Source organism: Apodemus sylvaticus, chromosome 10 (genome assembly GCF_947179515.1).
Source record: "Apodemus sylvaticus chromosome 10, mApoSyl1.1, whole genome shotgun sequence".
NCBI lineage: Eukaryota > Metazoa > Chordata > Mammalia > Rodentia > Muridae > Apodemus > Apodemus sylvaticus.
In genome coordinates, this window is record NC_067481.1 from 16,540,304 (window position 1) to 16,566,410 (window position 26,107).

At 43.7% G+C, this 26,107-nt stretch overlaps 1 protein-coding gene across 2 annotated transcripts in view; it reads left to right on the plus strand.

Moving 5' to 3' along the window:
- Positions 1 to 26,107, plus strand: part of Ern1 (endoplasmic reticulum to nucleus signaling 1) — an 89,289-nt gene that overhangs the window by 43,563 nt on the left and 19,619 nt on the right. The window contains exons 3-11 of one of the 2 annotated variants that reach the window (XM_052197451.1): positions 4,210 to 4,243; positions 6,285 to 6,357; positions 10,179 to 10,251; positions 12,314 to 12,436; positions 15,623 to 15,724; positions 18,095 to 18,356; positions 19,963 to 20,041; positions 21,073 to 21,238; positions 25,433 to 25,551. In XM_052197451.1, coding sequence (XP_052053411.1) covers positions 4,210 to 4,243; positions 6,285 to 6,357; positions 10,179 to 10,251; positions 12,314 to 12,436; positions 15,623 to 15,724; positions 18,095 to 18,356; positions 19,963 to 20,041; positions 21,073 to 21,238; positions 25,433 to 25,551 — 1,031 coding nt within the window. The remainder of the gene's footprint in view (positions 1 to 4,209; positions 4,244 to 6,284; positions 6,358 to 10,178; positions 10,252 to 12,313; positions 12,437 to 15,622; positions 15,725 to 18,094; positions 18,357 to 19,962; positions 20,042 to 21,072; positions 21,239 to 25,432; positions 25,552 to 26,107) is intronic. The other variant, XM_052197452.1, reaches the window with a different exon arrangement.

A 26,107-nucleotide genomic window follows, 5' to 3' on the forward strand; every position in this document is an offset into this window, starting at 1 on the left:
TTAACCGCTGAGCCATCTCTCCAGCCCGACCTTTGAACTCTTATTTCTCCACTGTACCACCTCCCAAGTTTGGGTATTGTAGGTGCATGCTTTATCATAATTGACTTTAAACCATTATTTTTCTAGGAGAGCAGAAAACTTTGAATTACAATGGAAATAATGTTGTTCATAACATACAGGCTCTGACTGGAGCCACAGGTTTCAGGCAATATTAACCGATGTGTGTAGTGTGATGGCATTCAAGGTGCAGATATGTGTACATTCAGGACCAAGGCTGCTGTGAGGCATAGCATGGGTGAGGGCTGCCAAGGACACCTTGGTGTTCAGAAAACTTTCACTGTTGCCATATTCTTCCTGATTCCCACATTCAATTCTGCAGTCCCCTATGGGTTTAAGAAGTTGGGTTTTGTTAATAATACAGCGTACTCAATCCTGGCATTGGAGATTTCATTTGTGTGTCTTGTCTCTCTATGTGTATGTGCTTCTTGGGCCTTTTAGTTTGTTTGTTTGCTTGCTTTGTTCTATTCTGTTTGTTTGTTTTTCCTTCCTTCCTACTTCTCTTTTCCTTCCTTCCTTCTTTTACATCCCTAACGCAGTTTCCCCTCCCCCCTCTTCTCCCAGTCCCCTTCTCCTCCCAACATTCACTCCTTGTTTTCTCTTCAGGAAAGGGCAGGCCTCCCATGGCACATCAAGTTGTAGTAAGATGAGGCACCTCTTTTCCTGTAAGGCTAGGCAACCTAGTAGGAGGAAAGGATCCCCAAAGTGGGACACAGAATCAGAGACAGCCAGCCCTTGCTCCCACTGTTACAAAGTCCCTCTAGAAGACCAAGCTGTACAACTGTAAGGTATGTGCAGAGGTCCTACAGGCCCTGTGAGCACAACTTAGTTGATTCTATGGGGTTTCTTGTGGTGTCCTTTATCCTCTGGCTCCTATAATCCTTCCTCCCCAATTTGTTTTCTGAAAAGGGGATTAGGGCTGGAGTTGGATGGGTGGGAAGGGGGGGCGGAGTCTGGTAGGAGAAAACCTTGGTATGGATATATTATACAAAAAAAACCTATTTTCAAAATAAACAAAAAGCAAATATAGTGTACTCAAGAAGCCAGTCTTGGGTGAAAGATGGAGGGAGTAATTTGGAGGGTGGAGGCTGAGGTGCTGGTAGCGCCTAGTGGAAATGTCCAGTTGATTCTGAAGAAATAGCTCCAAGCAGGGACCTGGCCATCCCTACCATGTGGCTAGGCTGGTTGTGGATGCCCCTCCAGCTGGAGCGGCAGTACTCTCTTCTGTTGGAGATAGGAGCATTTTTATACTTCTGCCCTGATGAGTTCAGATAAGAAAGTATGGGCATCTGCTTTCCCAGTTTTGTCTCTGGTTAACAAGTATTAGATTAGCACAGTGTGGTAGCAGTGACCTGACCTGGCCCAGGTTGGTGTTAGGGCAACAGTGAACAATAGGTTGTTTTTTTCCCAGTGAGAGATCCAGCATTGTTTTCAGTGGTATTTCCCATAGCGTTACCTCACCTTTTGCTTGAGTTACACCTATTTTACCTTCTTTTTTGAGGGGGTGGTTTCGAGACAGGGTTTCCCTGTGTAGCCCTGGCTGTCTTGGAACTCACTCTGTAGACCAAGCTGGCCTCAAACTCAGAAATCCGCCCGCCTCTGCCTCCCAAGTGCTGGGATTAAAGGCGTGCGCCACCACTGCCCGGCTGCCAGCGGTGTCTTAATAAATGAGTTTTACCTGGTCCACACCTTAGCAGAAACATGTCCAGGTACCCTGTTATACTGAGACTATAACAAGTGTAAAGGAAACCACATGGCTACACCCCTAAAGTTTATCTTTTCTTCAGAAAGCAAGAATGTTCCTTCAATACTGAAGTTGTTGGCAGAGGGAACCTTCTGTTTTCCATTGCTATTCTGTGTCTTATGATGCAGGGTACAAATTAAGACCCCAGACCTCAAAAAAAAAAAAAAAAAAGATCAAAGGGCCAGTAGATAAGCCATAAAAAGCTAGAGAAATCTGCCCCTGAAGTTCATGAGACTGAGCAAACATTGTACAGCAAAGATCAGATTATGAGCAGGAATTCAAACGCTTTAACACCCATGTCTTATTTTTGTAATTGCTAGATTTTAGCAGAACCTCCTCCCTCTGTTTTACCTGTGGCACCATTAAGTGGCTGAAGCAAGCAAAAAAGATGGCTTTTTACAGTGCTATGCTTTCCTTGGAGTCTGACATTCTTGCTTTTGCTGCCTATGTGGCTTGCCTGGCTTTGAGGCTGAGTTGGAGATTCTGGGCCCCAATTGCACTTGCCTGCTTTATTTCAGTTGAGCGAGTGTTGTGTGCCTTTATTTCCTGTCTCTTGCATCAGTCTGTTTGTGAGAGTGTACTGAGAGGTGATTAATGGGAAAGATAAACATGTGCTTACTGACTGAAAGTTCACCCTGTTTCCTGCGAGTTCTTTGGTTTAGTAAATTTGTTTGTTTGCTGCCTGCAAACCACATCTGGTGTGTGTCTCTGTTGTAAGCACAGTCAGCATATGATAAGGCTTGAAAGACTACTTCACAGGAGATTCCCAAGTGACAAGAAGATCAGACATCTGTCTGTCACCATGAGCCTCCTGATTCTACAACTCTGCATACAAATCTTGTTAGAACATTTCCCTCCCTTCTCCTCTGGAGTGGTTATAGCTGTGGGCATTTGTTGGCAGTGCTGCCTGACTACGCAGTCTCTTCCTTGAGGTCTTCAGATTGGCAGCCTGCTACTGCTACTCAGGTCCTCTCACCACTATCCAGTCCAGTCAATCAGCAGCCTCGTCTTTGGTTATGCCAGGGGAATCTTGGAAGAGGAATTCGGCCAGATTTTACTGCTGTAAATAGAGCAGGAAAAAGTAAAATCCAATCTTGTAGAAAATTTGAGAAAATTAGAAAAAGTGAAATTTGGTCATGCTTTTAAAAAGAATATCATTAGTACTTTTGATCTTACCATCTAGTGTTTTTCTGTTGTGCTGAAGGTTTTCCTGGATTGTTACATTATAACCTACGTAATTGTGTCTTTTACCTGACTATATGACTACAGAAGCAGAAAAACTTAGATTTATTAGCACTGGGCCTGGTGGTGTACAACTGTAATCCCACCATTCAGGAGGCAGAGGCAGCCATTTCTGTGAGTTCAAGGCCAGCCAAAACTAGTCAGATTTTGTCTCAAACAAAATTTAAAACAAAAAACAAAAAAACCCCAACAAAACCAGAATTTTATTAGACTTTTTAAGAAGCCTTAACTTTCTGCCAAACAGATAATTTAACCATATCAAAGAATACTTACTTCACTTATAATGCTATTATGAAGATCTTTGTACAAAAGCTTTTCTTGTATTTTATACTGTTTTAAGATAGATTTTATAGAAATACAATTAATGGACAAAGAGAATCAATACTTGAAGCCAGTAGGCTCCCTAAACTGCTGCAAGGGCATTTACTGTCCAGTTAGCATCAGTTATGAAGTGTGGCATTTCCTAATGGGAATATCTACTCCTACTCTAGGTATCCCAACAACAAACTAATGATTCAGATTTTAGAAATTCCTGTGGTGGGGACTGGAGAGATGGCTCATGGGTTAAGAACACTAGCTGCTCTTCTCGAGGACCTGGCTTTAATACCCAATATGCATATGGTGAGTCACAGCCGTCTGTAATTCCACTGCCAGGCTTCCAATGTCCTCTTCTGGTCTCTGCAGACACTGTTTATGAACATAGCACAGAGACATACATGTGGGCAAAAGACCCGATGTATAAAATCAAGTAACTATTTAAAAATTTTTGTTAGATTTATTTATTTCAAGTGTGAATGTTTTACCTGTATATGCACCATGTCCTCAGAGGGCAGAAGAGGGCATCAGATCACCTGGAATTGGAGTTATGGATGGCTGTGAGTTGCCATGTGGGTGCTAGGAATCCAGCCTGGGTCCTCTGCAGGAGCAACAAATGCTTTGAACCACCCAGCTATCTCTCCAGCACACTATGTATCTTAGACTGTACTATGCACACTTAGTAAGAATTGTAAGCACGTACCTTTATGCCTCTGTGTTTTCTGAAGTGCCCTCACATGACTTATATAGTACAGGTCAGCCTTAGTTGTTAGTACGACTTGTAAGTTGTTCCTGGGAAATCTCCAAGGCCCTGACATTTCAGAGCCCTTCTTGTTTGTTCTTTTGCACAGATCCAGTCCTGCAGGTCCCAACACACGTGGAAGAGTAAGTTTCCTTTTCTCCTTAGTATTTCTTTTTTTTAACTTAGCAACTTACTTAGTTGCTATACAAATATATGCACAAGTTTAAAGTGTAAAATGAATTTTGTTTTTTGTTTTTTGGTTTTTGGCTTTTTGGATTTGTTTTTTTCGAGACAGGGTTTCTCTGTATAGCCCTGACTGTCCTAGACTCTATAGACCAGGCTGGCCTCGAACTCAGAAATTCGCCTGCCTCTGCCTCCCAGAGTGCTGGGATTACAGGCGTGTACCACCACCACCTGGCTAAGAAGTTTTGAGACATAAAAAATTTCCAGGTGGTATGATAGAAGCCCCTGTTCCTTGGGTGAGGAAGAGGACGGTTATAGTAAAAAGGGTTGATTGGAATGGAACTTCTTATCGTTTTGTTTTACTGTTTTTCTTGAGACAAGATCTTACTATATAACTAACCCTGGATGACCTGGAGCTCACTAAGTAGACCAGGTTGGCCTCAAAATCACAGAGATCTGCCTGCCTTTGCCTTCTCAGTACTGTGATTAAAAGTGTGTGTCACTATGCCCAGCAACTTGAGATAGAACTTAAATTGAGTTTTGAACTAAACTTCTAAAGTCTGGATCTTTTAAAAATTTATTTACTTATTTTTTTAAAATTTATTTATTTACTTTTTTTTATGTGTATTGTTGTTTTGTTTCTGTGCACATTCTGTATCACATGTGTTGCATGGTGCCCATGGAGGCCAGAGAGGGCATCAGAGCTCCTGGGATGACTCACAGATGGTTGTGAGTCACCATGTGGGTTCTAGAAATCAAACGTGGATCTTCTCAAAGAGTAAATAGCTCTTAACCTCTGAACCCCTCTCTCCATCCCCTGGATCTCTTTTTGTGTCACATCACAGAGAGGAAAAGCGAACCTGTTCTTAGGGTGTGTGCACATTCAGGGGAGTGTGGTCACTTGTAAGAGCCTGAAATGATGGAACAACCCAAGTTGAGAAGAGATTAGAAAAAGAATTCTTCATCGACACTAATTAGAGTTCTGTCTTTAGCACATCCACCTCACACAAGATCAACCTCCTGTTTTCTTGTGGGATCCAACTGACAGAGGCCTCTGATCTGTACCCTAGCATGTTCTCTGATGCCAGGCTTCAAAGTCTGCATTTATTGCTATTGTTTAAGAAATAAATGCTTGTTGAAAATGACAAGTGGATACTGGCAACACTAATTAGACTCCATGGATTGTTTTTTAAAAATTAAAAAGAGGGGAGCTGAGTCAGCTCAGCAGCTAAGAGCACTTACTGCGTGCTCCTGCAGAGGACTTGGCATCAGTGCCCAGCATACATGTCTGTATCCCCAGTCCCTGGAGACCCGGCAGGCATAAGTGTGGTGCATATACATGGCTGGAGAGGTGTAGGAGTAGTTGGGAGGGGTATGGGAAGTGGATATGATCAAAGCATATCATATGTACATTTGTGAAATTCTCCAAGAATAAGTAAAACTTTGGATTTGGTCTGAGATGCATGTAACTGTTGATGTTAAATGTTAATTGTCAATGTCCAGGCACAGTGGACATGGAAGTTGAGAACAGATTGGCTAAGCCCTTTTCATTTATTCCATCACCAAGAGTATGTAACTCTTTCTTGGGTTATTTTTCTCCACTGAAGTAGAATTTGTCCCTCCGTGGAGTATTTTAATTTTAGTGGCTGAGGTCAGGTGGTGGTGGCACACACTTTTAATCCCAGCATTTGGGCCTTTAATCCCATCACCTGGGAGGCAGAGGCAGGTGGATTTCTGAGTTCAAGGCCAGCCTGGTCTACAGAGTGAGTCCCAGGACAGCCAGGGTTACACAGAGAAACCCTGTTTCAAAAAACAAACAAACAAACAAACAAAAAGTAATGGCTGACATGAAAGAAGCAGTTGATAAAGTTGTCTTCCACACACTCACTCATTCAGCCCCATGCCGTGGCTCTGCATGATTTTGATCTTTTGTTCATTTTGGTCTTTTGTTCTGTGTTCTGGGCCATAGTTCATCATTGACATTTTTAATTTAATTTCTAGGCCTGCTTTCCTCCCAGATCCCAATGATGGCAGTCTGTACACGCTTGGAGGCAAGAATAATGAAGGCCTGACGGTGAGATTATTTAGCTTCTTGGCATACTCTGAGGTTCTTAACCGAGTCCTTACCTGCTTCTCTATGTGAGCCCACCTAGGAGCTTTCTGCAAAGTGCTGGGGATTCTGATTCAGATAAACTGGTATGGCAGCCCTGCCTTTGCAGAGCTTCCTAAATTAGCTTTTTTTTTTTTTTTAATTCTTTTTGTGTATAGTAAGGGTTTGCATATTCGTGTTTATGAATGCATGTGTGTATGTCACAATACACATATAGAGTCAGAAGACAGCCTTAGATGTTAGCTCTTGTCTGCCACCTTAGTTGAGACAGGTGGCTGTTGTTTTTCTGCTCTGTATGCCAGGATAACTGATCTATATACACTTCCAGTGATTGTCCTCCCTCTGCCTCCCATCTCTCTGTAGGACTGTTGGGATTATAGACACTCAACTATGTGTCTGGCATTTAGGTGCACTTTGGGTGTTTGAACTCAGGGCCTCATACTTGCATGGCAAGCACTTTTACCTGCTGAGGAGCTATCTCTTCAGCCCCTAAATGAACTTTTGATCATATAGCCATAGTTCAGAATCCCAGACCCATACCAGCAGATGTTGCTGTCCCATACAATGCACTGGAGGTATAGAGGACTCACCATACCATGCTTACGCTAACGAGAGACGTTCAACTTGAGAGCAAGAAACAGAGTTTGAAATACTGTAACTGTTTATTGACTCTAGTTAAAGACACTTTCTGCTAATCCAGGCTGGATCCCCAGGACCCATGTGGCAGAAGGAGAGAGCTGACTCCTCTAAGTTGTTCTCTGGCCTCCACACCTGTGCTGTGGCATACATTCAATCCCCCTCATAGCACACACAAATAAGCAAATAAATGTTATAAAAGAGCTTTAAAAAAATAATGTCTCAGCCAGGCGGTGGTGGTGCACACCTGTAATCCCAGCACTTGGGGAGGCAGAGGCAGGCGGATTTCTGAGTTCAAGGCTAGCCTGGTCTACAGAGTGAGTTCCAGGACAGCAAGGGCTACACAGAGAAACCCTGTCTTGAAAAAACTAAATCCAAAAAACAAAAACTATATATCAGAGAAATGTGTTTCTTTTTTAGGGAAAGCATGTGATAGTCTACCACCATCTCCACTTGGGATTCTAGACCAGTATTTGCCAATTTTTGCTACACATTATAATAACCTGAGGCATGCTTTAAAAAAAAAAAAAACAACATTACGGAGGCGATCGGGCTCAAGGGATGGCTCAGCACTGTCACTCTCGCTCTTCCAGGGACCCATGTTCAATTCCCAGCACCAAAACAGCAGCTTAACCGTTTGTAATCCCAGTTCCAGGGCATGTAATGCCTTCTTCTGCCTGCCGCAGACTCTGCATGCATGTGATACACAAACATAATTTGGCAAATACTTGTACATATAAAAATAGATAAAATATTTTTTTAAAAAAATTTAAAAGGGGAGTGGGGGGGGCTAGAAAAGGGGAAATCATTTGAAATGTAAATAAATTATATCGAATAAAAAAAAAATTTCAAAAAAAAAAAAAATTTAAAAGCCATGTTGAACCTAGCCAGATTTGGCGGCGCATGTCTTTAGTACCAGCACTTAGTAGGCAAAGGCAGAGCTCTGTGGGTTTGAGGTTAGCCGGGCCTATTTGGAAAGTTCCAGGTCAGCTCAGACTCCATAGTAAGACTAGAGCTATAGAGTGAAACCCAGCCTGATCTACAAAGAGAAACCCTGTCTTAAAAACAAAACATGGCGGAACAGGCCACATACTCAAGAGTTCATTTTATAGATTTCAAAACCTGAAAAAACTAGATTCTGTTGGTTTTAGAATTAAGATAATAGTTATCCCAGAGAGTTAATAGCAACTAAAGGGTACAAAGGGGCTTTCCAAAGAGCTCGCAGTGCTCTCTGTCTGATAAGGATGTCGGTGACTGTGTTTACTTGGTGCGACTACTGAGCTGCGCTGCTTGTGTGATGTGCTTCATCCGGAAACTTGAAAAGCCTTCATGTGGTTCTGAGTGCAGCCAAGGGTGGAAGCCCTTGGTCGAGATTCCTCAGTGTATTGTGGGCTCCCAAATGGGTTTAAAATTAGGTTTCGAGCACCTGGGACTGACGCAGACAGAAGCAGGCTTGGGGAGCAGCTGCATGCACTCGGCCCTTCACGTGTCCAGTTGGTGTCGGTGTCTCTCCTCGTCACATGAAACACATCTGTGTTTTAAGCATTTTGCTTGCTGGAAATAGTGTGGGGTGAAGGCTGTAAGTCATCTCATTTGAACTACTTGTTAGTCCGTGGGTGTTGCCCCCCACTTTAGAGGTATAGAAGAGACAAGTCAAGGAATGAACCAAGACCAAAGCTTCCAGGATTGGTGTTTGGACTTAGAAAGGTGTGATTTCCGAGGATGCTCTCAGAGCTGTTGTAGTGCCTGTCTTGGAGTATAGGACTCTAAGTGCTGGATGGACAAGGACTTTCTGATTCCAGAAACATCTGCAAGCTCTAGGCATTGCTACCTTTTGCTGGCATTTTTCCTTTTTCTAAGTTTAGTTTGAGTGTTGGAATGATGGGAAAATGCAGATAGTTAATTACTACCTATGGTTCTATTTATTAACACTACCAAGAAATCTTTTCTTGCTTGGAGAAAAGGTGAGTATGGTACAAGTTAACAGCAGGTAACTGCATAGTTTCAGGGCCTGTTCCAAAAATAAAGTTCATCAAAACAAGCAGTGGCCAGAAGGGCATCAGAGGTCAGCTGTGGGTGCAGAAGGAGCAGTTTATGATGAAATGTGTTGAAACAGTAGGAGTCTCTTTTCCCGGCACCTACCATAACTTCCTTTTTATAACCCAAAGGCTCTGTTTTCAGTGAGAAGAATTACTTACTGAAGAAAACATCAAAATTCAGGCCTTTGTGTTGCTTGTGCGGTCATGGCTTCTCCTTTCCTTGAAGCCTGAGCCTCCTTCTAAGTTTGCTTCTTTTCAGCATCCATGCCACGGTAAAGACATTGTCATTCTCCCTAGCCTGGCTGCCCTTGGGTCATATTTAAAGACAGGAGATTTCTTTCTCTCTTAAATTATCCAACACTGGCTCCAGGCATGGTAGTGCACATCTTTAATCCCAGCACTTGGGAGGCAGTAGCAGATTATCTCTGTGAGTTTGAGGCCAGCCCAGTCTGCAGAGGGAGTTCCAGGAAAGTCAGGGTTATTACACAGAGAAACCGTGTCTCAATATATCTTTATATTTGTGTGATCTTCTCAGAAAAGGTTTATGACACCCTCAGGGAATAACTAGACAGGAGACCTGAGGGGCTTGTATATCCTGTGTCAAATAAATGAGTCAGTGTACAGAGTTCAGAGATGGGGGAAGTCCATGTGGAAGCCCAGGACCTCCTCCTCCTCCTTCTTTTTTTTTTTTTTTGGTTGGTTTTTTTGGATTTGGTTTTGTTGAGACAGGGTTTCTCTGTGTAGTCCTGGCTGTCCTGGAGCTCACTCTGTAGACCAGGCTGACCTCGAACTCAGAAATCCGCCTGCCTCTGCCTCCCAGAGTGCTGGGATTACAGGCGTGCACCACCACCGCCGGCCAGGACCTCCTTCTTAAGTTCCAACTAGAAATTCCCATCTGCAATGTGCTTCTCTGTTTTTAGAAGAACTGGGTAACAGAAACAGCATGTTTGGTAAAATTAATTTCACAAGACTTAGTTAACTTTTTTCCTGTTTTTTTTTCTTCTTCTTCTTCTCTCTCTCTCTCCCTCCCTCTCCCTCTCCCTCTCCCTCTCCCTCTCCCTCCCTCCCTCTGTCCCCCCCCCCCTTTTTTGTTTCTTTTTGTTTTTAAAGAAACTTCCCTTTACTATCCCAGAATTGGTTCAGGCATCCCCATGCCGAAGTTCAGATGGGATCCTCTACATGGGTAAGAGTTCTTGTTTACAGTACTAAAAACTTGGTTCTTTTTTAAAAGTGATTCCTGGATTCTGGGAAAGTTCTGGTTGAAAGAGCAGGCTGTTGTTACTCTCTTTAAAATCTTTCTGAGAAAAGTCTTTTTTGCCTTAGTTGTGCTTTGGTTGTTCATACCACCATCATCAAGCCAATTAAGAAAGAGCGCCCTCCCACTAAGGAAAAGTTGACATTATTAATATAGTTATTCATTTAACAAGCTTTTAGCCGCTGGGTTGGCCTACTGCTATTGTTTCATGATTGCAACATACCTAGCTTCAAATGGATAAAATTTAAAGTAAATACAATAATAGTTCAAGACAAGGAAGGGAAGCCAGGCCCTGCCTATTAATTATAGGGCTTTCTTAGTATTTCCTGCTATCAGAATATTTGGTAGAAGCAGCACTTAGCAGCTTGCATATATAAACTGCGTCATACCTGTGGGGTCTCAGCTTTCAAAGCACCAGCTTACCTGCTTTTCTTCGGCAGTTAGGATCCACCATAAGCTGCCAAAATGTCAATAAAAATGCATTTGTAGCACAAAGAACTATATTATCTTGAAATTCTAGTAGCAATAATAGCCAGTGTGTACATAGCAGCTTTCTTTCTGAGGAACTGAAAGTATGTATTGCCTATTCATGCTTTAGGATCTCTCATACATTCCCAAGGCTCAAATGCAGGTTGGTTTTTAAGTTTTTCTAGGGACACCACTGCTCCTACTTCTTGCATGAACCTTTCAGAATGAGGAACTCCCAGCCCAGGTAGTTAGAGGAAATGACTAGCAAACCTTCCCTCCTCTGGGCCATGCCCTGAGCCCATATGACTATCTTTTGACTAGTTCCATACCAGTCTTCCAGCTTTTCCCAACAATTCATCATCTGTGGTCAAGGGATATTGTGTTTCCACCATCTTTGTGCCATGTCTTAAGTGTCATGTCTGAGTCTATGAGCATACAATTATTCGATCCATCCATTGGAGCTATAGGTAGATCATACAGACTGCAATGGTCCTTGAAGTAACCAGATGTATGTCACATAGATGGAAGGTATTATGGTTATAGTTACTTGGATGTAATTTACTCTCTATCTTCAGACCTATGAAGACATTATTTTTGAGAACAGTTAGGATCCACAAACAAGTTGTGCATGTGTGGAATATGGTGTGTTACATCTGTTACAGCTAAGTATAGCTTTAACAAATTCTGGTGCCTTGGGAACTTCTCTGTCTTCTCTTTATTCTGCTTCCATGGACTCTGGATGTAGGAAATAATTATTAAAGTAAGAAGGCATAAATGACCAGAGGTATGGCTTAAAGAACAGAAGTGTACATATTATAGTGGCTGTTGGCCTTCCAGCCAAGATGCCCACGTCTGTGCCATAGACTCATATGCTGTATGTTTTCCTAAAAGTGTTTATGTGGCTGTGCTATTCATATTTAATCAGCTGACCAAGGCAAGAGGCACAACCTGTGACCTGGGAAGTGTTTACTGGCTAGAGACAAAGGTTGAGATAACTTTAACCTCATTAGCATCAGGTTACAGCTACTCTGCTGACCAGTCACAGGTACACACTAATTATAGTTACGTGCTGCTTCACATGTGGGCTAATTGGTAGGGATGTTGAAGAATATGAATCATTATCATTGTTACCTGGAGGTGAGCCCCTAGGTGTGCTTGTATTTATATAGATCCTCATTCATGGGAAAAGGACAGGCAAGATTTTTCATATTTAAGATAGTTACTCAAAGCAATAAAATCCAACTTGAAAGTTAAGAGAACATTTTCATACTATAAGGTTTAGAGAAATTTTTATGTCAGCTTTAGGTTATTAAATTAGTATAAGGGTCAGTGGCCCAAGGAGTTATTACATTGACATTTACTTTGTCACTTCTAGAGCATTATAGAAGCATCTCCAGCATCCTAGGGATTTCAGGCCTGCCTCCCAGCACAGAAGCTCTTGAATGGCTAGAAGTGCTACCTTGGCAATGCCATTAATTTCCATTTGCAGTGGATGTTAACAGTGTATCCACTACCATTCCAGGTAAAAAGCAAGACATTTGGTATGTTATCGACCTCCTGACTGGCGAAAAGCAGCAGACTTTGTCATCAGCCTTTGCTGATAGTCTCTGCCCGTCAACTTCCCTTCTATATCTTGGACGGACAGGTAAGAAATAAGCCTTTGCTGTACAGCCTTCCTGCTTCTAGAGTGGCTAGCAAAAAGCTCCTCCACTGGCCTCTGTTACTAGATTTGTTCTCCAAAAAGTGGCCAGAGTTGCCCTCTGCAGGCAGTCCGAGTTCTCAGACCCTTCAGACCCCAGGCATATCCAGATGACTCTGACCCAGCTGCCGCATTGCCCTTTGTGAGATGTTTTCAAGGGCTGCACTACCTACAGCTCTGAGAACAGCAAGGCTGTTTTTAAGGACTCACAGTGGAGTGGCTCTCCCCACCAGGTCTGCCTGGTTTGACTGTCTGGCAAGTAAATGTTCTTTCTTCTTTCACAGCTCTGCTCAAAAGTTCTCTCCTCTGTGAAGCTGTTTCTCTGGCTGCAAGCTCCCACCTTGATAAGGAACACCCCATTTTAACTCATGTTCTGGGGACACATGTATCAGTTGACCGGCCTGTTAAAGCAGCCATCTTCCCCTATAAAAATCAAGTACTCTCATTTGCAAACTGTTAGGATCACTTAAGATTTGTTCCTTTTCCATCAAGTAAAACCTTAGAGTGATTCCTAGATTCACACAGGGATTAAAAACTGTCTGGGTATTAGAGTGAGTTTGGACATGCTCTGGCTTAGGTTGGAATGTGTGTACTTGGTCCATAAAGCCACTGGTCCATTAGCTATTGCTTCATAATAAACTGCCTAACCTAGTTTTTTGTTGTTGTTGTTTTTTTGGTTTTTTGTTTTTTGTTTTTGTTTTTGTTTTTCTCGAGACAGGGTTTCTCTGTGTAGCCCTGGGTGTCCTGGAACTCACTCTGTAGACCAGGCTGGCCTCGAACCCAGAAATCCGCCTGCCTCTGCCTCCCAAGTGCTGGGATTAAAGGTGTGCACCACCACTGCCTGGCTTCTAGTTTCTTAATTAATGGCCGTTTTGTTGTCCCTAACACGTTGACTGAGGAATTCAGGAGGGCTCCACACACAGATCCTCTCTACTCTTCATGCTGGGATAACGCATCCGGGATACTGGGTTCAGCTCTATGTAAACTTGCCCCATACATATATGGATAGCCTGTACTGACATGACTTCTTTTTGGGCAACACTGGATATTGGAATGCCTCACACGGCTTCTTCTGCTTCAGTCATTTGATCAGTGTAGGTCCAGAGCCAAGGGAGAAGACAAAGACATAGCCTCTTGATAGAAAAAAGTGGCTTGCACATAAAAGAAAGAAGTGATAGTGGTCCTGGTCAGTGACTCTTACATAGTCTGTCCTCTGGCTACAGTAGTGCGACTTTCCCATATACAAATCGTTCACCTCCTTCCAAGATCCCTAAAATTCAATCAAACCCAGTGTCTTGGCATCTGTATCAGGCATGATGGTAGATGAGGATCCTCTGATCTGGAGACTGAATTAAAGAGACAAGTTCTCACTGAACGTGGTGGTGTGCACCTGGAATCCCAACAGGTAGAAGGGAAAGGCAAGAGAGTCAGGAATGCAGCACAGCCTCAGCTGCGTGTGAGTGTGTGCAAGGTGGGGGCGGGGGGGGGGCAGGAAACTGTGTCCTAATGAGCAAATGAGAGGGATGCTGAGGAGGGTTTTCTCCTCTTGTGCCTTTCCCTTCTTTAACTTGGTGTACAATGGGACAGGATGGCCGTGATAAATGTTCTTGTTCAAAGGGGAAGGACAAAGGGTAAAGGATAATATATATATAAAATTTTAAAAGAAAGATGGGCTGGAGAGATGACTTATTAAGAGCACTGGCTGCTCTTCTAGAGGACCTGAACTCAATCCACATGGCAGCTCACAACTGACTGTAACTCCTAGAGCTCTGACACCTTCACACCAATGCACGTGAAATAAAATTAAGTGAACTAGAAAGGAAGGAAGGAAGGAAGGAGAGAGTTCTGTAGCTAGTTCTGTAGCTTTCTCCATCTGTTCCTTGTTAAAAGTAGGAAGCTTAGATCCCACCCCTCTTTACTGAGTATTGTACTAATATTACTCTAAAAACTTAGTGGGCTTCTCATGTGTTGAATTATAGTCAGCCTATTAGGTAAATGCCATACCACGAATGTCCACTTGAGAATGTGAGACTGCCATGAGCCATCATTTCTCTGACTCCAGCTAGTGGAGAGCCTCCAAAGTATCATCCTAAATTTTCCTGAGGTCTCTAAGAAGGATATTATACACTCACCTGAGTTTGACCTGAAACTTTTTCCCCCTGCTGTTAACTCTGGACTTCCTTTTTAGCCGAGTCTTTTTCAGCTGGAGAGTCTATCCTGAACTCTATTTCCTCTGTCCTCTGTCCTCTATCCTGCTTGAAGCTGACACATTTCTTCCTGAACTCATTGTCTTGCAGCATGTCATACACAGCTAGGAAAACCATTTAGCACTTTCTGCTGCTGCCCCAAGTCTCTTTAGTTAGACTGCTGAGTCCAGTAGCACCTCTTCTGTCTTCCAGCTGACTGCAAACAGTAGCCTTACTGTCTACTCTGTAAGCTCATAACTAGACTACCCCTTTCAGCTTCCCACAGTGGCTTCCTCACTTGTCCTTTCAAGTTTGTGTCTCCACATCTTGTCACCTTCCCACTTTCTGCTACCTGATCCTAAAACCAGTGCCACATAGTTTAGGTTTTTGTTAGGGTACCATGCCACTTCCAGGTGGCATTTTCTTTCCCTTTTCTTCTTTCTGTTTTTTTGTGACAGGGTTTCTCTTTGTAGCCCTGGCTGTCCTGGAACTTACTTTGCAGACCAGGCTGGCCTTGAATTGACAGAGATCTACCTGCCTCTGCCTCCCAACTGCTGGGATTAAAGGCATGTGCCACTACTGCCCAACTTAGGAACCCATATTACCTATATCTAATATTACCTATATCTTATCATGTAATAAAGAACCCTGAAAATTAGTGTGTAAAAACAGCCACTGCATAGCTAATGATTCAATGAACTGTGTGTTGCAGAGCAGAGCAAGGGTGACTTGTCTCTGTCAGGTTCACTCTTCTGTCTGGGACTTATGTCCTCCACTTGGTCTTTCCCTTTCAACATGTCTGGGACTTTAGTCCTCCACCTGGTCTTTCCTTTTTGACATGGATAGCCTTAATGCAATCTAGTGAAAATGTTCTTATTGTAATTATATAACATCTCAGTAGGTTCTACAGCCCCTCCATGGTAACCAACTAGTCTGTATTCTTCAGAATACACCATCACCATGTATGACACCAAGACCCGGGAGCTCCGCTGGAATGCCACCTATTTTGACTATGCAGCCTCACTGCCTGAGGATGACGTGGACTACAGTAAGTGTGCCTGACAAAAGGATGCACCTTCCACATCTAGAAATGATTGCTCCAAAGTTGTTAACATCACCACCTTTATCAACATCAGAATTAGTTCTTAGCGATCTTAAAAGAATTCATCTATATCCTGGTACACATCTGACATTTCTTTTAAAGAATCCAGAGTTATCATGTGATACACCTACTATTCAGTCTTTCTTTCCTCTTTTCTTTCCTTTCCTTTCCTTTCCCTTTCCCTTTTCCCTTTTCCCTTTTTTTCCCTTTTTTTCCCTTTTCCCTTCATTTCTTTCTTTTGTGTGTGTGTGTGTGTGTGTGTGTGTGTGTGTGTGTGTGAGTGTGTGTGTGGTTTACATGCTTCTTGTTTGTTTGTTTGCTTTAATTTGTTTACATTTCAAGTATTATCTGCTTACCCCGTTTCCCCTGCTTCCAGAAACCCCCTATCTCCTCCTCCCTCCCCCTGCTTCTATGAGGGTGTTCCTCCATCTACCCACTCTCCATCTCCCCACTCTCGATTCCCCTGCACTGGGGCATCTATTGAGCCTTCATAGGACCAAGGGCCTCTCCTCCCATTGATGCTTGACAAGGCCGTCCTCTGCTACATATGCAGCTAGAGCCATGTGTACATACTCCATGTGTAGCCACAAACAATATAAAGTATCTTGGTGTGACTCTAACCAAACAAGTGAAAGATCTGTATGACAAGAACTTCAAGTCTCTGAAGAAAGAAATGGAAGAAGACCTCAGAAGATGGAAAGATCTCCCATGTTCCTTGTGGATTGGCAGGATTAATATAGTAAAAATGGTCATTTTACCAAAAGCAATCTACAGATTCAATGTATTCCCCATCAAAATTCCAACTCATTTCTTCATAGAGTTAGAAAGAGCAATTCTCAAATTCATCTCGAATAACAAAAAACCCTGGATAGCGAAAACTATTCTCAACAATAAAAACACTTCTTGGGGAATCAGCACCCCTGACCTCAAGCTGTACTACAGAGCAATTGTGTTAAAAACAGCACAGTATTGGTACAGTGACAGGCAGGTAGATCAATGGAATAGAACTGAAGACCCAGAAATGAACCCATACACCTATGGTCACTTGAGCTTTGACAAAGGAGCTAAAACCATCCAGTGGAGAAAAGACAGCATTTTCAACAAATGGTGCTGGTTCAACTGGAGGTCAACATGTAGAAGAATGCAAATTGATCTATTCTTATCTCCCTGTACAAAGCTTAAGTCCAAGTGCATCAAGGACTTCCACATAAAACCAGATACACTGAGTCTAATAGAAGAGAAAGTGGGGGGAAAGTCTTGAAAGCAGGATTTTAAAAAAGTAACCCTTTATCACCCAGTTCTGGATTTTTCATTGGCTTGTGATGACAGCTTTAGCCAGAGAGATGGGAAGGCACACTTTTTCAGTCCTTATGTATCACAGCAGGAATGTACTACCAGCACATGAGCAGTAGAATCAGATGTTAGCATGCGGCATCAATACCTCCATTAATAAGTCCACTCTAGGAAGCTGAAGAGATGGCTCAGAGCACTTTTTGCTTTTGCAGAGGACCCAAGTTCAGTTCCTATCATATGATGGCTCAGATCACTATTGCCTGTAACTACATTCCAGGAGATCAAATGTCTTCTTCTAGCCTCTGTGGACACTAGACAGATGAGCAGTACACATAAATACATAGTACATATAAATATGTGGTACACATAAATACGAACATGCAGGTATAAACTCATATTCATAAAATAAATGAATCTTAAAATCATTTTAGGTCTACATAGTTCCAGGGCAGCCAGAGCTGCATAGAGACTGTCTCAAAAACAAAACAACAACAAAAGTCTTGCCTAGCATACTTAAGTCCCTGGTCCAGCCCTAGTACCACAATAAGAAAAGGCAGTCCACATTTAAATGTGGTTTATACTCTAATAAGTTCTAGCTGTAGCAGTCTGCAACTCATATGCTAACTACCGACTGTTTATTATCTTAACACTGGTATCTGAAAGTACGACTGATCTTTCTGGCTCAGGACCTCACACAGTCTCTGAGTGCCCAGGTTTTCAGTGATTGCTATAAGATGTCAGTGCCATTGGCACTTGCATTAACTCCTTTCCTCTCAGTATTTACTCTCACTTATTGATAGAATAAATTTTTAAAAAGACAGGGGCATGGGAAAAGAAGCCTATTTGGCATTTACAAGCCAGGCATATCTCAGTGTCTTGAAACTGAAGAGTTCATTGGAAACCAGTGAACTCTTGTGACCTGAGAATATTCTAGAAGTCTCCACTTCAATTAAATGACTGCAGCTTGCCAAGAGAATAGAGGTGGTTGTAGAATGCGGTTGACGTGCTTTCTTTGATCCTTAGAGATGTCCCACTTTGTGTCCAATGGCGATGGACTGGTGGTAACTGTGGACAGTGAATCCGGGGATGTCTTGTGGATCCAAAACTATGCCTCTCCTGTGGTGGCCTTCTACGTCTGGCAGCGGGAGGGCCTGAGAAAGGTGGTGCACATCAACGTTGCTGTGGAGACTCTTCGCTACTTGACCTTCATGTCTGGGGAAGTGGGGCGCATCACCAAGTGGAAGTATCCATTCCCCAAGGAGACGGAGGCCAAGAGCAAGCTGACGTGAGTTGGAGGAGTTGGGACAGAGGACAGGACAGGCAGCAAAGGACAACCCTGGCATTCTGGGACTGCTACAGTGTTAATATACCCTGTACTTGGGGAGTCGGGGTTGGCAGATATCTCTGAGCTCATGTAGAATATCAAGAGTCCGCACTGACTTGTTTTGAGCTGGGGGATGGTGGTGGTGCACGCCTTTAATCCCAGCTGAAGTAGACAGAGGCAGGCAGATCTCTGAGTTGGAGGCCAACCTGGTCTACAGAGGGAGTTCCATGACATCCAGTGCTTCCCAGAGAAACCCTGTCATGAAAAACAAATACACGCCCCGCCCGCAAAAAACCAAACCATAGGCTCATTTGGGACCCTCAGAATGCAAGCCATACAGTACCCCTTTATACTGCAAACCATCTCTGTTACTGTCTTTCTCCTCTTCTCTCTGGTTCTGTATTATGTTTATGGGCTTGAAGAGAAAGTCCCATTATGAATCCCATGCAGGCCTCAGTTTTCTAAGTGATGGAATTACAGGTGTCTACCTACCTGGACTTGTTGAACATTAGCTTTAAAATATGAGGGGGAGATGGTAGTACAAGACTGTATATTTTAAATTTTTATTGCATGTCATACTCATTTTAAAAATTAGGGGGGAAAATGTTATATGTGACCAAGACTCAGCAGGCTGTATCCTTCATCTCTACCTGTTAAAAGCCCGTCAATCACTTAACAGGTTAGGCCTCAATCTTCCTACTTCATGGGTTTGTGATCATAGTTGATATGATCATATGTGTGAAAGTGTTGTCTATAGTGAAACATCATTTAGGTGGAAGGTATTTGAAGCAAGAAGTTTGGATAATTTCACAGGTGACTGATCCAAGGCTCCTGACAGTAGTAATTACTGGCAGACTATAGGTATAGCTCCTACTGTTTTCATGCTGGTACTAGACAGCCCTCTGGGATATCTCAGGTAGGAGCACATTACCAGGAAATATCACTCAGTTTGGATTGGAGTTTCTTTCTTTCTTCTTTCCTTCCTTCCTTCCTTCCTTCCTTCCTTCCTTCCTTCCTTCCTTCCTTCCTTCCATCCTTCCTTCCTTTTTTCTTTTTGTTTTATTTATTTTCTTTATTTGAGGCAGGGTCTCAAGAGTCTCGGCTGGCCCCAGGTCTGCTATGTACCCTGGGATTACAGGTGTGCACTACCCTCCTGGTTTATATATCTTGTACATTCCTTTTGTTCTCAGCATCTGGAATGGGGAACCTGTTCCTCTGCTGACCCTTGACGTCCTCAGAAAGCCCGCAGCAGCATGGTGATGCTGAGTGTGGTTCTGAGAGAGTGCCGGCCAGTTTGGTCAGCTGAGAGACTGGCCGCAGGTGCTGAGTCCTCAGGCTACCCTAGACTAAGGCTAGTCCAGTCCTGGCATTGGCAGGCGAGGAAAGAGGCTTCCGGTTCTGTAGGTGACAGGTAAAGCTGGGGCCTGAGGTCCAGCTGCCCTGTCTCTCCACAGTACCCTGCCACCTCACTGGCTTTCTTGTGGGAATTGCATGGCCCATGTGTGGCAGCTGATGCTTGATTAGACATAAAAGGACTTAAGAATGTATGTTTCTGGTGTTTTCTCAGGCCTACTCTGTACGTTGGGAAGTATTCCACCAGCCTCTATGCCTCTCCCTCAATGGTGCATGAGGGGGTTGCTGTCGTGGTGAGTCAACTGTGAGACCCAAAGATGCAGTTTCTTCACTGCTTTTGTTCCTTTTTTCAGCAAAAAGTGACATTGAGTTTTATGTAAACATCTGGCTAAGAAGGGGAAATGCAGAGCTGAGTGAATCACGAGCAGCTTCTACAAATCCACATCCTACGTTGAAAGCAGATGTTAACAGAAGCAGCTTCCTGAAGCCAGGAAACACTTGTTCTCCGTGGCTTTGTGTTCGGATCTAACCGTTAGGCTTGCTTCAAGCTAGTCCCACCATGCTTAGCTGCCTCTGCTAGTTTTGGGGGGGTCGCATGGTCCATACAAGCACATGCTTTCCATGTTCACCCAAACTTCCCTATTACTTCTCCTGAGCTTCAGTTGCTGGTGCTCTCACTTCCTTCCCCGCTCAATCCCTCTGTGAGCGCTCTGTGCCTCCTAGGCTTCCCCAGCCTACTTTTAGCACTCTCACTGAGTGACTGGAACATTACACTCCTGGTGTGCTAGTGCCTGGGCTGGCCGGTTGTATACTGTCTGCCTGGTGAGTTGGGTGGCTGCTGTAGCAGTGAGGCCACCCCTGACTCTATTAACTCACTGGTTTATTCCACACTGTCAATTGTGTCATCTGTGACCATATAGATTCTTACATAGTTTCATAGAATTTCTAATAGTAGCTTCTTGGAGTTCTATAATACATGTTCTTCTGGTTCTTGGTACCCAAACAGGCAAATGTGACATGGCAGGATCAGACATGATAGTTAATGCCTGTAATGCCAGCATTTGTGAGATGGAAACAGGAGAGTCTAGAGTTCAAGAACAGCCTGGGCTGCTTGAGTTCTGTCTTAAGCAAAAAATCTGAAAAGATGTCAGTAGAACTTCCCTTGCCTGGTCCAGGATCTTTGTGTCATGCTTTGATCATTGATGACTGTTGAGCTGTGTGAGCCACAACTGTCCCTTTAGGGGACAATAGGTAGAGGATGTGCTGTAGGACTTAGGGAAACTCTGCTGCCTGCCCTGCAACTCACTGCATCGCATCTCCACAGCCTCGAGGCAGCACTCTTCCTTTGCTGGAAGGTCCCCAGACAGATGGTGTCACCATTGGAGACAAAGGAGAGTGTGTGATCACTCCCAGCACAGACCTCAAGTTTGATCCTGGACTCAAAGGGAAGAGCAAGCTGAATTACTTGAGGAATTACTGGCTTCTCATAGGTAAGAGCTGCTGCTTGCTGGGTGGTGATGTACTGCCCTCTGGTGGGCAGAAGCCAGCCCTGCTGCTTTACTGCCGCTACTCATTGTGACTGCATCCTGTGCTCTGTCAGTGTCAAGACGGTTTAGGCCTGGGAATATTTTTATTTCAAAGGAGTTACAGAGTTCTAGGTTGCTTAATCAGGTCCCCAGAAGCCATTTTCTCTCCAAGATTGAAACCCTTGGTGTAAATTTCAGGCAATGTCTGCACCCTGTTCCTCACAGTGACCATGTAAGGTGGGTACCCTCTATATTTCCACTCTATAACTTAGAATACTGGGGCTTGTCATTCGGAATAGGAATCAATGCTTAAGAGGCTGGACAGGACAAGTTTAAGACCCATGATGATTGACAGTTGTGGAAATAAAGGCAAAATACTTAGCAGTCTGAGGAAAAACCAGAATCAGCAGCTGTGAAGAGTCAGAGCTGTTCCTGGGCCATCACAGAACGGCTCTAGGGGAGTTTCTTCCTCAGTCTAATTTTTTGGTTGTTTCATATTGTTGGCGACAGAATGACGCTGTTACTCAGGCTACCCTCAATTTGTTTAGTCCATGCTTCCCACGTGCTTGGCTTCACTCCCTCCCATAATATTTTCTCTTTGCTGAGGTGGAGACCAGGGCCTTAGGCATACTAAGCATGCTTTGGCTCTGGGCTGCACCTTGGCCCTTCTCTCTTTTTCTTCTTCCCATTGTTGCTGCCATCACTATCCATGACCCTGGGGTTGAATTAAAGGCCTGGTTACAAAGATGAGAGGTTGAGATGACACCCCAAAGCAGTGAGTATGGCAGACACAGGCAGAAGAGGGAGATTGTGTCCCTGGCAAGTGTCGCAGGTAACTAGAGCAGGATTGTCTTGTCTTGTCTTGTCTTTTCTTTTCTCTCTCTCTCTTTTTTTTTAAATTTTTTTTAAGACAGGGTTTCTCTGTGCAGTCCTGGCTGTCCTGGAACTCACTCTGTAGACCGTAGACCAGGCTGGTCTCGAACTCAAAAATCCGCCTGCCTCTGCCTCCCAAGTGCTGGGATTAAAGGCGTGTGCCACCACTGCCCAGCTAGGATGGAATCTTCTTAAATCTGATCTTTCCTTCCTGTGCCCCTCTACCAACAATACACAGCAATTCTGATGACCTAGCCTAAACATGAGAGGTGGGCTGAGTCCCAGCAGGCCAGAGTAGATGTGTAGCTAAGAGAGTGTAGACCCAGGAAGCAGCAGGGCCTGCCAGGCAGTGAGTCTGCACCAGAATATGAATTCCTAGGAGCCATCTGTAGGAGGAAAACTGGCTGTACTTGAGCTCTGATCATTCTATTTGCAGGTCATCTGAAAGACCCTGTTCTTTGTGCCTTTTAATTTTTAATTCTTCATAGCTGTGTGTGTGCATCAAATATAGGCAAAGAAAATAATACAAGAACTCTTTCTTTTCTTCAGAGAAGTAGTTTGAGAAAGTATGCATGATTGGATCCACACTGATGGGAAGGGAAAGCTAATTGAGCAGAGCTAATAAGAAGTACAAGGCTGCTGGGTTTTATGTACTAATGAAAGGTCCATAAACTGCCTGGCAGTGGTTAAGAAGTAGCACAAAGGAAATGTGTATGATAGTCCTGAAAATGTTCAAGAGGAATCTCTGTGGTAGAATTGGAAAGTGAGATCCCTTTAAAATCCCTTTAAATTATCAGAGTAAGACAACTGGGAAGCCAACATGCTCTAAGAGGAAGCTGAGTAAGAACCCTCAGTTCTGCGGTCCTCTGTGAGGAATTCTGTAGCTGGTCAGCTTAAAATAAGGCAGTGGAAATACACTGATTATACCTGTTAATGCCAAGATAGGGCCTTTGGTTCTTGTGGAAGACTGCAAGATAGTCTACCTTCACATTCATCTTGGAAATGAAATGGATCTAATTAAATCAGAAGGTGGGGTCTATTGTTCTGTTTCTTGCCCCCAGCAGTGACCCTGACCTGGTATTCAACATCCCTTAGTCCTTTGTCAGATAGGCATGAACTGTCATTGGCGACCCAGTGCAGTAAGCTGGCCCTGTGCCTCTTGCTTCAGAGTCTGCATCTGTTTGCTTAAGGACAGATAATTCACAAAGATTGGGCATTGTTTATATAGAAATGTTTTAAGAGCCTTGGGATAGACTTGCAGAGATAGCTTCTAAGTGTACAGTGGGATATTACTGAACATCCTTCTTCAGTGCAAGCCTGTTTATAAGGAATCTCGGTGACTTCTCCAGAGTCTATCAGTAGCCTTACAGACATGTAGAACTCCCAACAGTAGCAGCTCAGGGAATGAGGTAGACCTGACATTGTAATGCAGGGTGGCCTGTGGAAGGACTTCATTTCTCCTGGCTGTTGATCATTCTTGTGGGTTGGCCTCGGTAACCCATGGTTATTCACATTCAGATACCAAGTCTGACGCAGAACTCTGACACAGGAAGCCACACATGAGAAAACCCTTTTGTAGAGCAAAGCATGCCTCAGCAGGCCATGGTATGCATGAGAAAATTTGTGATGGTTCAAAACAAAAGTAGGTTTCCCTGAAAGAACCATGTCACACTGTAGGTGACAAAAAACCTGAAAAGATTGAGGTCAGATGAGGGATTAAAGAGGGACTTTCCAGATGAAGGGCAAGCTCTGGCTAGTTCCTGTCAAGCTTTGCCTTGGTACGCATGGCACACAGTCTCTAATAGGTCTCGTAGTAGTGGAGAGATCATGGGGTGAGGGCTGAGGAAGTGGAGGAGTCACTGGGTGAAGTGCTTACTGTGAGGGGATATGAACCATGTCAGAAGCCAGGTAAAGCCAGGCGTGACACACACCTTTAATCCCAGCACTGGGGAGGCAAACTCCACACACAACCACAAAGAAGACAAAATAGTATAGAGTAAAAAGCCTGAGCCTGGCTGTGGTGGCGCACGCCTGTAATCCCAGCACTCTGGGAGGCAGAGGCAGGCAGATTTCTGAGTTCAAGGTTCAAGGCCAGCCTGGTCTACAGAGTGAGTTCCAGGACAGCCAGGGCTACACAGAGAAACCCTGTCTCGGAAAAAAAAAAAAATCAAAACAAAAAACAAAAAACAAAAAAACCCCACCAAAAGCCTGAACCAAGCTCATCCAGTGAGAGAACAGGAATGAGGGAAACCTATGGGCTTTTCAAAACTCCAGTTCCTTATTTTAGTTACTTTGTTTCTTTTATTTTATACACTAGATGATGGGATGGAGGTGTGCTGAATGCCAGTCGGTCATGAACTAGTGTGTACAGAGCAGTAGCTGGTGATGGGCGTCACTCTGCTGGTCCAGCCAGCACTTGCTTCTCTCATTCTCTCAGGCACTCACCACTCCTTAGGTAGACCTCAAGTGTAGCTCAGAGAAGGACTAGAACTCTGCCTGAGAACGGGACAGTAATTTTAGCTCCAGGGGTATCTGTCATCTAAGCTTGAAAATTGCACATACCCACATATGGGCATGACTTAATAATAAAAGAAAATGTTTTTTTTTTTTTTTTTAAAGCAGAAGACTGCGTTCTGCTGTCAATTAATCAATCTTGTTTTATTTTAAAATTTGTATTTCACATGTGTGTGCAGGTATGCATATGCATTTGTGTGGAGACTAGAGGACAATTTCAGTTGTCATTCCTCTGTTGCTTTCTGAGACGGAGCCTTTCATGGCCTAGAATTCACTCATTAGGTCAGGCTAGCTATGGGACAAGCTCCAGAGATCAGTCTGTTTCCATCTCCCCATTGGATTGCATACACTTGACCAACTTTTCTCATATGGGTTCTGGGGATTGAACTTGGGTCGTCTTGCTTTCACAAGCACTTTACTGACTGAACCGGCTTCCCAATCCTAAAATTTCTATTGAGGACAGGGAGTGTTTTTGAGGTATTTGGAGACAGGGTTGCACTATGTAGTGCTAGTTGTCCTGGAACTCACTATGTGGACCAGGCTGGTCTTGAATGCTCAGGACTGTTACATAGAGAAACCCTGCCTTGAAAAATAAAAGATTCTGTTTTCATACTAATTCTCTAGTAGTTGTATTTACCTTTTTCTCGTTGTGTAGATATGAGATTTCATTGTAGGAAAGACTTCCTCAGAGGGTAAAGAGTTGCTAAAATTTTGTGTTGAGCTACCACTCCCTGGAAAGTGTTCTCATTAAGGGTTTGTTTCCTCTTGTAGGACACCATGAAACGCCTCTGTCTGCATCCACCAAGATGCTGGAGAGATTTCCTAACAACCTGCCCAAACATCGAGAAAATGTGATTCCTGCTGACTCGGAAAAAAGGAGCTTTGAAGAAGTGAGTAGGCGTGAACCAGTGGCTCTAGCTTCTCCTAACAGTGTTAGGTCAGGGCCTCCGCTGGGCCACCCCAGAGCTTCTCATAGAGTACCTGAGTGAAAGGGCCTCTGAGCAGAAGCTGGGAGCTTCAGTCAAGAGTCCCCAAAGCCCTCAGACTTGCTGTCTTGCCTTCATCTTCTGGTATGCCCTATTGCTTTCCTGGTCCGATATCAGGGTGTTGGGGAGAATTTTTTTCTGGCCTTCATGGCCAGCAAAGGGGACTTGGAGGTTTCTGAAGGCCTTAATAGGCTAGTAATTCAGGCCTGGACTCCTGCAGTCCCACTGAGTAGGGAGGGGTGGTGGAGAAGGAACTAGACTGGGGAAGTTTGTAAGAGCGAGAGCTACTCTTACAGATCATCTGGGGTCTAACAAATCACTTGAGAGATGTGCTGTCTGTCTGTCTGTCTATCTTGTTTGTTTTTTAAGACAAGGTCTTATTATATAGTACTTCTGGAACTCACTATGTAGACCAGGTTGGCCTTGAACTCACAAATCTATCTACCCTCTGTCTCCTAAA